The sequence below is a fragment of the Prenolepis imparis genome, unplaced genomic scaffold, assembly GCF_030444845.1.
Source record: "Prenolepis imparis isolate NDT839.2.m4 unplaced genomic scaffold, iyPreImpa1.0 SCAF_12, whole genome shotgun sequence".
In the NCBI taxonomy this organism is placed as follows: domain Eukaryota; kingdom Metazoa; phylum Arthropoda; class Insecta; order Hymenoptera; family Formicidae; genus Prenolepis; species Prenolepis imparis.
Window position 1 is genome coordinate 2,385,547 of NW_028141170.1, and position 14,721 is coordinate 2,400,267.

General features: G+C 33.8%; 2 protein-coding genes across 3 annotated transcripts in view; one reads left to right on the plus strand and one right to left on the minus strand.

Annotated features, from left to right (window-relative positions):
• Positions 1–111: 111 nt before the first annotated feature.
• On the plus strand, positions 112–6,282 carry LOC145943785 (synaptic vesicle glycoprotein 2C). Its single transcript, XM_083051608.1, has 10 exons — positions 112–429; positions 2,744–2,809; positions 2,893–3,054; positions 3,222–3,384; positions 3,462–3,583; positions 3,735–3,973; positions 4,062–4,243; positions 4,615–4,904; positions 5,007–5,294; positions 5,529–6,282. Exons 1-10 carry the CDS (start codon positions 393–395, stop codon positions 5,573–5,575), a joined length of 1,596 nt encoding a protein of 531 aa, XP_082907734.1. The 5' UTR covers positions 112–392; the 3' UTR covers positions 5,576–6,282.
• Positions 6,283–6,771: 489 nt separating this feature from the next.
• The window catches only part of Dad (Daughters against dpp), a 55,789-nt gene continuing 47,839 nt past the window's right edge, over positions 6,772–14,721 (minus strand). For both annotated transcript variants that reach the window (XM_083051606.1, XM_083051605.1), the window contains one exon: positions 6,772–14,392. In XM_083051606.1, the coding sequence (XP_082907732.1) occupies positions 14,037–14,392 (356 nt within the window). In that variant the 3' untranslated portion in view covers positions 6,772–14,036. The remainder of the gene's footprint in view (positions 14,393–14,721) is intronic.

The following is a 14,721-nucleotide window of genomic DNA, read 5'->3' on the forward strand; positions in this document are numbered from 1 at the left end:
TGAGTAATATAAAGATTCAGTTGTACTTTATTACGAATATATTTACGATTCTGGCTAATAATTATGTTATTAGGTTACAGGTGTATTCGCGTGGAATAATGAGCTCTTGACCCCCCTCCGATTAATGATTGTGCGATCGGCGTGAAAAAGTGGGGAAGGATTTTCGGATTCGCGTTTGCGTTCGCGCATGACATAATATTTAAAGCGCCGCGACGACGATTTCGAGTCGATCCATCGTCATCGACGAGCAACGTTCAAGGGAGGTCACAACATCTTCGTACCACCCGCAATCGGCAGTCGCAGATTAGGCTTCTTCGTCGTGCGACTGAAAAGATTGCGCCTGTGTCGTAGTACCGGACACTGTTCTTGGAAATTTTTCCCGGTGCTGCATCATGGTCAGCCGCATCTCCACCATCTCCCTCTCCGTAGGTCAGTCTGTAATTTCATATATTTTCAATGGGGCACCTTTCAATGGGGTCGATTAAAATATAAAGAAAAGATATAATCGAAAGTCATCCCGCTGCAACACCTGTGTGTATTAATATCATATACATATACATGTATTTTAAATTATTTTTAAAATCGAAAAAATTTATACGTTTTTTTTAAATTTTAATAAATTAATTTAAAATCAAAATTTTTAATTAAGCTCAAACATGGAATTTAAATTTAATTGTTGAAACTGTTTTAGCAATAATCTATGTGAGATTAAATTTTAGTGCTAGGAGATCGAATTTATCTTTCATTTATTTTCTTTTTTGGCACAAATTCATGTGAGATATGTTTGAGTATTGCCAACTGATTTAAACCTAATTCTTTAATATTGCCTATATAGATAATACCATTTTTTATCTTATCATTTTATTAGCTCGTTGCCTAGTTTTATTTAGTTTTTAGCTTACTTTTCTATCTAAACAGAAAAGTAAACATTAAAAAATCTTATATATTTGTCAGAAAAAAAATGTTTTCTCATTATCATCATCATTATTATCAACGATGTATAATGTCTTCAATTTCGTAAAAATGCTGATTTTTATGATCAATTTATGTTGTAATAACACTGTAACAATGAGCTAATATTTCTTTTATTTACTTATTTAAACAATTGTTTCACAAGCTCATTATAAAATATTTTTCTTTTCTTTGGATTACTCGAATAAAATATCAAATATTATCAAATATAGTCAAATTATCATCATCGGCCAAGTTGTACGTAATGTAACGATTGTGCCATCGATTCATGCAAAATGGCAAAGCACAATTACGCCTATAATTATCCCTTAATTCGCCACTTTGACGTATCGATCAAAGTCGTGCCAGCGAGTTTCTTTGTGGAGCGCACGTGTACTTCATCATTCACGTCATCTTCATGTTTGCATTTTTTGTCTCATTGTTCGATAGTACTTAGTGCAATTTGCATTAAATTACGTTGCATATGCATATAAGTTTTCGCGAGAAAAACATCATAATAACTAAAATAATTTAAATTTAAAATAGTTAAATTTACTGTGACAAATTGTCATTGTTACATTTTGCGAATGCAACGACAATTAAATTTCTTATGCAACAAGCGAAGACATATTCACGGCATGGGCTAGCATTCATCTACAAAATGCAAGATAATTAGTGAATTGCGACATTGGGGTACAGAAAAGCGCGCACACAAAGATGGTTTTACGTCAGCATATGGTTTACGTTTACTTCAATTGAAAAATAATGTTGTCTCGCACGGAGGCAAACATGAAGATATAAGTGGTTTTATTTCAACAAATATGAATGACGAAACAAATCTCATCTCATAATAATTTAATTCGAAATCAAGCATGTTGAATCGTTATTATTTTTTTCAATTATATTTACTCTAAAAATGAAATGAAATTAATACATAAAGATATAAAAATATATAAAAAAGAGATGAAAAAATATTACACATGTTGCTAAAAAATTGTGTGGCTCTGATGTTGGTTTATAATCATTGAACATTATTCCATTCTTGATTTCGTTGGGATTAATATAACAAGGATAAGGATTCGATACATCATATCGAGTTCGCCCGTCATGTAATAAGTAAGATCTATTGTATGGTTTAGGAGCAAACGATGATACGTACCATAAATCCTTATTGATCGATATTGCGCTCAATTAACGCAGTGATAAGTATACGCACCTGTGTAATTCGGTGACTCTCGACGTTTATTTATTTAATTCCAATCCGTGTGAAAAAAGTCGACCCTCTAATATTCTCGATGCTTCTTCCAAGATCATATGTCTTTACAAATATATATGTCCTCATATATACGAAAATGACAAGTGGATCATAAAGGTTTTGTTTAAGAAATGCAAATGACAGGCGTATTTTTTCGATTCCATATAGGAAAATTTTGGCGTGCGATCTAATCAATTTGTATGTATATACGTGACGTATCTTCGCAAAATTTTGTATGCATATGTTTGCTTATAAAACTTTATATCTCTGCTCCGAATTTTACACATTTAATCGCGCATATCGACAATGTGATATAAATGATATGATATACGTGTTCATGATGACGTGCAAATTAGATATCTCAAATAAAAAAAATTTTATTTTATGTTTAGATTTATATTGTGTGTGTATATATATATATATATATATATATATGTATATATATATGTATATTATTACGAGTCACAGTATTTTACAATAATTATCATGTTTCTATTTCTCTTCCTAAATAAATTTAAGAAAATTTTGGTTTTATAGAAAAAGAAAATCGCAATGCATCCACAGAAGAAACCGCAGATTTTGAGAAAGCGATGGAGATATGTGGTAAATTTTCATTGCATTACTGATTTATAATCATGCACTTTGCATGACGTATAGCTTCTTTAAATTGGATTTCTCGTTTATAGGAAATGGAAGATATCAGTACACTTTTCTGCTGGTTTGCGGTGTGATGTTCATCTGCGTTGGCTTTCAATATGGTGCAAACGCGTATATTTTGCCATCAGCCGAATGCGATCTGGATATGGGATCTGAGGAAAAAGGGTTCTTGAATGTCGCCTTTCTCCTAGGTAAAATTCTAATTATTAAACTTGTATTTTTTTTCTCAAAATTTAAACGGTTTTAAATCAGCTTTTAGTTTTACATTTAGTTAAGTTTTTACATTTAAACATTTAAATAAGTTAGTTAAATTTTTACATTTAGATTATTATTAATACTTATTTTTTTATCGTTTCAGGCTCGGTAATCAGCGCCCTTTTCTGGGGAGTCTTCGCGGGTGCCTACGGAAGAAGAAATATCCTGTTGCTCTCTCTCTTTTTCGACAGTATCTTGACGCTGATCGGAAGCTTCTCACAAAACTTCAAGATATTCCTAGTGTTCAGAGTCATAAGCGGATTCTTGTGAGTAACAAGTACTTGTAATGAAACAACAAATATAATATTGTTGTGCCTGTATACGATTTTTCCGCTAATTTTAGGATGGGCGGACCCGGTTCCTTATTATACATATATCTCGGGGAATTTTATGCAGAGAAGTACAGAGCGAAGAGCATTTGTTTTCTAGGCTTTTTCTTCACTCTCGCTTGGTTAATATTACCTGGTAATAATTTTTTAAGTTATCAATATAGATAAAGAATTTTTAACTGCATTATTTTTTTAGTTAATGTACTATTCATATAAATTATCAAATATGTTATAACAGATAAGTAAAATATTACTTTATTAACAATTAAAATCATTAATTTATTCAGGCTTGGCATGGATTATCATACCGTTGCCGATATCCTTTGAGTTCTACGGCATCCGGTACAATTCTTGGAGAATGTTCCTTGGCATTATTAGCCTGCCAATTTTCATTATAGCCATGATAACTCTTACGTATCCCGAAAGCCCGAAATTTCTGGTGTTGCAAGGTAAGACCGACGAGGCTCTCGCGATTATGCAGAAGATTTACGCGGTAAATACTGGACGTGATAAAAGCGAATTTCCGGTAAGTACAAAAATTATGTTGAATAACATTTCCAGATTCAAGTGTATATGATGTCTTTCTTCAATCGACGCGATATATCTTTACTTAGGTAAAGGAACTCCTTTCTGACGCCGTGTTCGAACTAGAAAAGGACAAGAGATCAGTTTCCTCTTCGCAAATATTTATGGAATTGATGAAAAATATTTGGTTGCAATTGCGTACCATTGCCTCACCACCCTATTTAAAATACGGCGTTCTCTTGTGGACGCTTTATTTCGCGAACATGTTCGGGTGAGTCTCTCTCAATTTAATTAAAAAACAGCACACATAAATATCTTGAATCCCATTAAAAAAATATTTAGAAAAATGTTTATATTTAGAAAATAGTTAGAATATTACGTGATTTCATCAGTGAAAAAAAGTCCTATACTCTTACTTCTTATACGATATCTCTCTTTACACTATTACTTTTTATTATAATATTATATAATAATAATAATAATAATATATCCATATATAATCCATATTATAATATTATATAATAACAATCCATCCACTATTACTTTTTATTATAATATATAATTATAATATATCGATTTAATTATGTGAATATAAATAAAAAGAAAATTTTTCAAATCTAACTTTTCTACCGGTGTGTTTAGGTTTTATGGCTTTAATCTCTGGACGCCAGAATTGTTCAATCGCTTCGAGAGTTATCATCAATCGCATCCGAATGAATCGGCGACGGTCTGTGAGCTGATACGCAATAAAATGTCATTGAATTATACTGTTTTGGAGGAATCGTTTATCCTTTTGGAGGACACAACGGAATGTAAGCCGCACATAGACGAACGGGTGTTTATTAACTCTATGACAATCAACGCCGTTTGTTTATTCGGCAATATCATCTCCGGACATTTGGCAAATCGACTTGATCGTCGAACAATGCCGGGTAAGTTCTAACTTTGAATATTATTTTATTACGAAGTTTTTTTTAAGATCTCCGGTGTTTATCTTTTCAATAAGAATACTTCACCTTTGTTTTCTTTTACAGTGGTTACAATGCTTATAGCTGGTATCGCCGGCCTCGGTATATACTTCGTCAAGTCCTCGCTACAGATCCTTATAACAGCGTGCATCTTTTCCCTGATGATATCCACGGGAAATTTCGTGCTTTCCAGCGTAGCGGTTGACGTCTTCCCCACGCATGTATCCGCCGTCGCGGTATCCATGATGGCTTGTTTGGGTAGATGTGGCGCGATAGCGAGTAATCTAGCGTTCGGTATGCTGCTGGATCTTAGCTGCGAGATCCCGATATTCCTACTGGGCGGTGTCGCCATATGTGAGTATAATAAAGTATGCCAGACTCATTTAAGAAGAATTAAAAAAGAATCACAATTAATATTTTTACAAAAGCTTGTAATCATATCTTTTTGCCATATTTAATTTTATCGAATAATTTTCTCAAAACTTGATTTTAATGAATTAAACGGATTGTGGAGAATTATTAAAATTGAGTGGTGCTAAAATAAAAGATGAAAAAGATAATACATATCTAATAAACAATTCTTTTCAGTTGGCGGAATACTATCTTTTTTGATTCCGAACAAAGAAAAGAAATAAAAATCGATATCAAAATAGAAAAGAACTTGAAAAAAAATTCAAAGTGTCAAATTTATATAAAGCTTTTATTAGTATTACTTTTTTACGTGCTGTGACATTTACACAAAATTTGAAAAACACATGATAGTATCTATTTAATTTGTAAATAATTATTATCAGTATCGGTCGACAATTTCTCGGCCTCATCAAAGTTTATATTCAAATTTTTTGAAACTTGTATCTTATATCAATGTTCAATGAAAGTTTTTCGCATAACGTTTTTAGCAAACGCATCACGAGAGATTATCTTTTTAAGTTAAAATTATTTCGAGAAATACGCGATGTATTCGTTGACATTTATTTAGATAAAAAATTTTGAATAATAAATCATATTAATGACTGATCTGATTAATGCTCTGATTTTATTGAATGATTATTTCATATTTAATGAGCGATTGTCGATCAATTCCTTTGTAAATAACCATTCCAACTAATATTTATTAAATTATGATGTATGTCTCGTATATCCGTATGGATGAATGTAATACGCTGCGTAACCTTGGTCGCGTGTTTCAATTAGTGACGAGAGAAATGTAAAGAGCGATCCGTCTCTTTGTTACGAAGAGTTAGAATTTAGAAATAAAATGTATTATTGTTATATAGATGTTAAAAAAAAATGAAAGAGAGAGAGAGAGAGAGAGAGAGAGAGAGAGAGAGAGAGAGAGAGAGAGAGAGAGAGAGAGAGAAAAGGTATTTTAATTTGTCGGTGTGCAAATTCCGTAAAAAAAGCGACACGACGATCCGGGAAATGTTATCATTGTATTACATTGTTTGGAAGGAGGAAAAAAGAAGAGAGCAAACTGATGCACTTTGCAAGTTACGCATTAATCATCGCAGTGAACGGAAAATACTTATCTGGCAGCTCCTAAGCGGATTAAGTGTCATTTCCTGTAGCAAGTTCCACGAGAGTTTCAAGATTTAATCACCCGATGTTTATAGACTACCTGTTATAAAGTGTGTATTAAACCGCGATCATCTTCCGGTGTTATTATAAACATTACGTACCATATAAAAACTGGATGTCCATTATCATCACATTTATATATCTATATATATTATAATTAATATCTTTATATTATAATTAACTTTTTTTCAAAACGTACATATTTATCAGGGAAATCTTTTTCCATTTTCCAAAAATTATCGCGCTAAGTGGTCTTCGCGAAAGTTTTGCATATTGTTCGTAAAAAAAAATATAGAATAATCTATCAAGCAAAGTTAATATAAATATGTATGTATGTGTATATATAAAATCATAATATGTATAGAGATTCGCAGTAGGATTCATGGTATTGATGATTGCGGTGTTTGATTATTAACAACCCGTCAGATACAAATTTGCAATTTCATATATTTGTTTTCTTTTTCTCGTAAAAATGAGTGGAGAGGATTTCCTTGATCGTCGACACACGATCGTCGCTAGTAAGCGTGTGTTACTTGATTTTGGAATCGAATACAATGATATTGAAAATAATATATATATATATATATTGTGAGTTCTCGGGATGTGTGGTACCTAATAATATCGTTATTTCGTTATGCTATTCGCACTTATTCGATATCTGCTTTCTTTATTATTATAATTATTATTACTACCATTCGTTATTCATTATCGTCGTCGCCGACGACATAATATACATATAATATATACATAGTATGTATATAACGTATGCATATGTGCGCGCACATATTTTATGTACAATATATACAGCAGCGCGTTGCTTTATTTCATTTCGATTCTTCTCGTATGCACTCTCTTTCCGTGCATGAGTTACATGCACGTATGTATGTATAATATGCATATCTAATATATATATATATATATATATATATATATATATATATATATTTTGTTTAGCGTATATCTTATTGCGCGTGATTCGAAAATGAGGAATTGGAGTAGCCGCTATCGAAGGCTCTTTTATCCATATAAATATATATTAAATAAACGGTGTATCTCAAAGTCTTCGCTCGTCGCAACTCGATTTCGAGTCGGAAATCATACGATCATTGTTTCCACATCGACGAATTTCGAAATTGCCAAATGTTACGACAAACGATACAAACAATAAACTTATGTTATTAAAAATTCTTTTAGATATATACAATATTATTTGCATTTTCAAAATATCGTTATCATGAAAAGTATCGATAATTCTTGCAGCATTCTTTCTTAATCGGACTAAAAAAAATGTCTCTTTTTTCCAAATTCGTCGAGTTGATTTCCGGCGAAAAAATCGATTCTTAATACGTCAATATATTATACGTGAGTTTTCTTCGATGGCGAAGAACGACGCGTTTTATCAATTTTTTGCGAGATAAAAATTTAAGATACTGAAAGGAGAATATCTAAAAATTGCCCGTTTTAGAACGCTCTCTTTACTCTCCGACTATTTGAACTTTTGAAAAGCACAATATCTCGTGGTAAGGCACTATTTCTTTATTTTATTATACATCCTAACGGACGTGTAAAGCGTATCTCTAGCTCTAGAACGTAGGACACGGCAGGAATCGCGGAAATTTGTCTAAATATATATCAAAGTTTTTTCTCTCTTTTTTGTTTTTTATCAAAATTGTCATCCGGTGGGTATCATTAATTCGAAATAAAAAAAGAGAAGAAAAGAGAGAATCGACAAAGTCTAAAGGAGGAAAAATATGTACGAGCAGAGGGCTGTCTTGTTAACGGGGTAGTAATACCATACCGATGCCAATAAAGCGCTTATCTATCAACAACAGTTAGTTTTTATGATACGCGTGATAATCGCTAAGTTGTATGTCGCTCTATAAACACTAATTTAATGTAACAGTGAACGGCTATGTAAAGGCACTATGTTTCACAGACGTAGAGTCCTTATAGAGAAATTAGCTGCCTTCATTCGTTCGTTTGCTCAATTTTTCCTCGTTCGTTCATGCGTACGAAATTGGCAAACTCCTCATTTTGTCACGTATTTTTTTTCTCTCTAAGCAAAAAAATTTTAGTCAAACTCGGAGCGCGGTGATTAATTGTTAATTGACTCGAAGGCATCTAATCTCGCTAACGAGGAACTTTCGTATTGCATGTGTATATGTGTGTCTACGGTTTAAAGATTATTTAAACCTAGCCCCACAGAGACACGTAGAGTGGTCGGTCGGCTGATAGCAGTTAAGAGTTAGTAGTAAACGCTAGAAAACGGCTCTAATTGTCGTTCGGTCGTTAACATTAGTGTTATTACTACTACTGGATAATGGCACGTCGCGTCGCCCGAAAGAAACGGTAACTCGTCAGCAAACAAGTGGCCGGCTCTTTTATGATTGGCGACAGCCAATCATTTCGTTGAGATAAATCTCGCAACGGATAGGCGTAAAGATAAATTATCTTATTCTTAATCGGAAACCTCAGTCTTGCTTGACGCGCTTCGGATAGACAGCAATTTGCTGTCGTAATCATTTCCCTTATTACGAAATAACACAAAAGCAATATTATATCACAAAAGTCGGAGATTTTATATATATATATATATATATAATTTTATATCAGACATATGTCCTGTGAATTAAAAATAAGAATAATTTAAAAATGAAAGAAGAGAGAAAGATATTCTCGAATATTTTTAAACGAAAAGATTTGCTGTCAATAGTCTCGAAAATTGAAGATGAAACAGAACGTCAAGACTTGAATAAAAGATAGAAAGTGTAGAGTGTAAAAAAAGGAGATAGAGTGCGAAGGGAAGATGAAAGGAAAAATAACGCAGAACGAATAGAGGTAAAGTGAAAGAAGACAATTCATGCATTACATGAATCTATGTTTTCAATCGAAATGCAAAAATGTTTCACGCAATTTACGAATGTATACAACAGATGTATTTAACTTTTCTTATCTGAGAAAATCTCCATCGAAGAGATGTATATTACATTATTCACACATATCTGAGCTCCCTTTTAAAATTAACTTAGATCTCAAAATGTAGATTCTCGTGTTTTTTTTTTACAATTTTATGACGCTACAAACAATTCACACGAAAATCTTTTACTACAATTGCTCTGCTAAATGTGTATACAAATACAATCCACAAATAATATTTTTGTATCATCTACGGATATTTCAAGAAAAGTTGAAAAGCAGAACAGTATAAAGAAAATCTGAAAGATTGACAGCGATATAAAAACTGTAATTATAATAATACAATATATAAAAATCAATAAATTTAACGAACGAAAATAAAACTCCGCATATAGTTTAGATTCGCGAGAAATATAAAAGACTGTCGGGAAAAGACCTACGAATTGAACAGAGTATTTACTCTCTTTGTTTTCATCCTTCTTCGCTAATAATTTCTTAAACAAATTTATTATTGCGAATTTGCTATTGGACTTTTGCAGTCTGTGAGCGTTAATTTGTTTTTTTATTTCAAAAAGTTGTTTCAAAAATTGTATCGCATTCGGATTTTTTTTCGCATTTTTGCACGAGTGAATCTTTTCTTCCTTTAAATTCCTCAAACGAAGGAGAAATCGCTCTCCTCGCGTTTATTGCGACAGGCATATCGCAGGGAAGAAGAAGCACTCGGTCGTTCCCGTAGCGGTATTTACGTCGTAAGACAGTCTTACCATTAATTTTAGTACGCCTTCGTAAGTTCCTTTTTGTTCCTAATGCGCGACGGGCCGTGTACGCTCTCTTTTGGATGCTTAAGCGCGATATAGCGAGCAAGAGATACGAATATCCTCACGAAGTATTATGCATCTTGTGCGTTTAGTATATACAATGACCGATCTGCAAATCATAATTTAGCATCAAATAATTATCATTCTCTTTAATGTACATTTTTTAGAATTATTTTATATTTTTTATCTCGAATTATTTCTATTGTATCATCACTAGCGGATCCTGACGTCGATAATGGGGGAGGTTTTGCAAAATTATTTTATTTAATATTTTTGGTTTCATGATTAGGTTTATTTATTCCAGGATCAACGACATCGATAGCTCTTTAATGTTTGTTTTTCTTTACTTATATTTTTTAAACAAATTCAGCAAAACTGTTTCTTTTAATCTCCAAGGAGGGGGTTTTAACCCCCCCCCCCCCAAGGATCTGCTAGTGTGTATCATTATATCTTTTTCTTCAATTATTGCAGCTTTAATGAAAATTAGAATGTTATAAAATTGTTGCGGATGTATCAGCTAAGTTAAGTGCGATGAGAAAAATATGTATGTATAAAAAGACGAGGATCGTTGACAAATGTCAGTACCTCGAACTCGAGAGACGATGACACCGAGATAACTGAAATTCCTTGGAGAAGATACGGACATGTCTCGTAAATCATTGAATACACCATCTTACATCGCGCGTATGTATGTAGTACCGTTTTAAACGCGTTCCAAAGCAGTGCTGCAATACGAGCAGCAACGCGCTCGGTCTTAATTGCGGCGAAAGGGGCGGTTAGATAGATCTCGACCACAACAACGTGTTGGGGGCAGTGAAAAAGGGACTACGAAAAGCAAAGTCGCGGAGTCGCTCAGAGTAAATAATAATCTGTTGGCGGAATTCCTCTTATCATCGTTACAATTATTTTCGCCGATGATCTAATCCGACTCTCACTCTCTTTCAATTTTTCTCTCTCTCTCTTCCTCTCATACAGTTAGCTACCTATGAACATTTTTTGTGTATACGTCTCTGTATACATATCAATATATAACATTCAAGCGACGTATACGCATCACAATGTAACGTTCTCGTAGCTCTCAATCCGTTCAATCGTTATTACAAAGTAACGGCCACTTTTACATCGATAAAAGCGGTAGTACGAAAATAAACTAATGGTCGAAGAAAAATTCTACGGATCGATCAGTCGATATATGTTTGTATGTGTGTGTGTGTGTATACACGTATGTTTATGTATGTGTCTGTTGAATGAATACGTATGACTGGTACATATTACATCGTATGCATTTAAACATATTGTTCTGAACACTATGTAAGACTCTTTCCTTCCTTCAAAAATCGATTCGTATCTACAGAGTATATATAAAAAAAGGTTCACATATTGTGTGTGTGTATATATATATATATACACACACACACACACACACATATATATATATATATATATATGCGTTTCGTGTACAATTTCCCGGAGAAAAGTTTCTGCACGTCAAAAACCAGAATTACAACGGCGTTTTAAAGAAAAAGAAAACAGAGCTATTTTTCATCGAAATATTTCGACGACTAACGCGATAAACTGAGAAAATAAGCGTCACGAAATTAACGATACCGCTTCTCTCTCATTTCCGACGTGCAGAATCTCTTCTGTTTAATTAATCATTATACGTGAACGTATCTCGTTCTGCATTGTTTCTCTCTCTCGTCTTCGCAACGCCTCAATCGTAAAAAAAGGGAAGAAAAAAAGACTTGCGTCGAACTGTTATCACAGTACATTGTATTACTGTAGTATAAAGCTCCGGAGAAGAAGGAGGAGGCATTTTATATATATATATATATATATTTTTTTTCGTGCGAAACGAGCTTGGCACGTGGCGCACTTTTTATTTCCCGAGAGTACGCGCTGCACCACAGAGGGAAGCTGGGAAGGCACAGTGTATGTACATATACTACTATACGTATGTATGTACAGCACCGAACGACAACCGGAGATAACATTCAGGACTCGTGGCACGTTTGTTTTAACGCTAATCAATCGCGCGACTATTCGATTCCAGTACTATCCTCTCATGACTTATGTCATAGAACTTATGTTACTGGAGCATACGACTCTCAAATTTAAAAAAATCTTATTTAAAGTAGTCAAAACAACGCCAATAATTAAAATTATTAATTGGCTTAAATGGAGCTAAGTAAATATGATTGACACAGTGCAATATTAGACGAAAAGTACAAGACGATAATAAATACATCAGTCCTTGTTTACATCCTTTAAAAGAGACGTCATATAACCTCAATACGAGGTTGAAGGCGTAATTTCACCAACCGGTGACTTTAACAGCAGAAAAAAAACATCCTTTAAAAGAAAAAAATTAGAGCAGAGTGCAGTTGAAAAATTTCACATTTTACTGGTAGAAATTCTCACGGTTCGTCAAGAAATTCTGTTTCGATGATCCCGAAGTTGTTGTTTCGCTGCACATAGTTTTCCTAGGAACTTGTCGATGTTGCATTACAAATAAATTTAATAGTTACATTTAAGCCTAATTTTAATTATTAATCTTATTTAAATATATTAAATAATCAAATAAAATATTGTATTATTTAAAGTTCTATTGCCTTTATAATATTTTTAATACTTTTAAGAAATAATGATATTCTACTTCTTACAATTTGTATAAAAATTGTAAAAAAGATTTAATATTCATAAAATCTAATTTAAATGCATGTTAAACGCATAATCTTTTTTTTTACAATTTTACTAATTTCATAAATATATAAATAAATTACCAATATATTAATTTATTTTTGCTTTCAATAACATAAGTTCTAAGAGATATAACGAGTTTGCGAAGCTCGAATTTACAACAAAAAGACAATCATTTTCTCGTAGTAATTTATAAAAAAATTATTTACAAAGCAACTAAATATTTAATTATTTTATAGCGCATCGATTACCTTATGTAACGTTATATAATGAACTTTATCGAATAGATGATAAAACAAAAGCAATTATCCGAAAAAAATCTTTGTTCCGATAATTACTTTTGGAAAGAAAAAAAAAACGGAGCAATCGTAAAATATGTTTTATTTACATATCTCTTTGTTTCGTCGATATTATCCTTTGCCTCGTGTGTTTTCATCTTTATAAGACTAAGAATTTTCCCTGCCATGTTGAATTCAGAATCCACGCGCGCGAATTCGCGAGTCGGCGCATGCAGCGACCATAAAACGCAAGTGACTAGACCTACCGGAAGCCTGACTCTCTTCGCTTCCCCCTTCCCTTGTCGGAAATTCTCACATGAATCTCAAGAATAATATCGACGAGCTTAGATAATTGAGAGAATAAAAAAAAACCTAGACGAATGAAAACGCAAGAAAGATCCTAAGTACCACACTCGTCAATGTGAGTTCCTCCGTTCGTACGCGCTCGATGAACACGCTCGGCGAACGATCTCCGATCTTCGTTTCTATCTCTCGTTCTACTGTCGAAACGGAAACGCGACGTTATTCCTAAACGTATTATTTCTTTACGGCGTGTACTTTGGTAAGACTGCTGGGGTTGTTGGGGCGACAACAAGTCGCCCCCGGCACATTTTTTTTGTTTTATTTAGTCATTATTAACACAGCTCTCGTTAGGACGGAGCTAAAGGCCACGGTCGTCGCATCATTATCCTCCCCGAGAACAACAACAACAACAACAACGACGACGACAACTAGGAGGAAGAAAAGGCGCGAGTTAAGGACGAGACTTGACGATACCCTTTCGGCCCGGCCAGTTTGGGAAACGATCACCTGCACGGTGCCAAGAGCACCTCGAGCCAGCACGGGCAGGAGGTGATCTCCTGTCGCGAGTAGTTAGGTCCCCAGCCTTTGACAAAGCTGATGCGGACGGAGTTAATGTCGACGGGGCCGGAAGCAGCAAATCCGGCGGTCTGACCGCCGCCGCCGCCGCTGCCACCGCCGTTGTATGGAAGCTGCAGGATCTTGGCGCGATCGAAGATGTTGAGACAGAAGCCCGACGGCACCCGGTAGACCAGCAGGGTCCTCGATTCCGGTTCGTCCAAGGTGGGTGAGTGCACGAAGATCGGATTCTCCGACCGATTGTACGCCCATACACCGTCCGCTTCCTGACTGAGCATTAGTCCTGCGAAGAAGAGCCATCCATATGAAAATGCACATTATGTCTAGATAATTTTATTAGGCAAAGCAATATCGTTTTTAATTATTTATTGCACAATTTGTTTTTAAAAAAAATATAGGATAAACATATTCTCCTACATCGTTATGAAATCACATTTATTAACAAAATTCTTGTATATTAAATATATGTAATATTTCTTTAATCTCTCATGTGCATGATATAACTAAAAATTGAAAAAGTTAAATAGCGATATAATTGTTTATTTTTTACTAAATAATCTTAATAAAGTAATATTCTTAATTATTAGGTATAACAGCTTGCCGTGAGAGGAG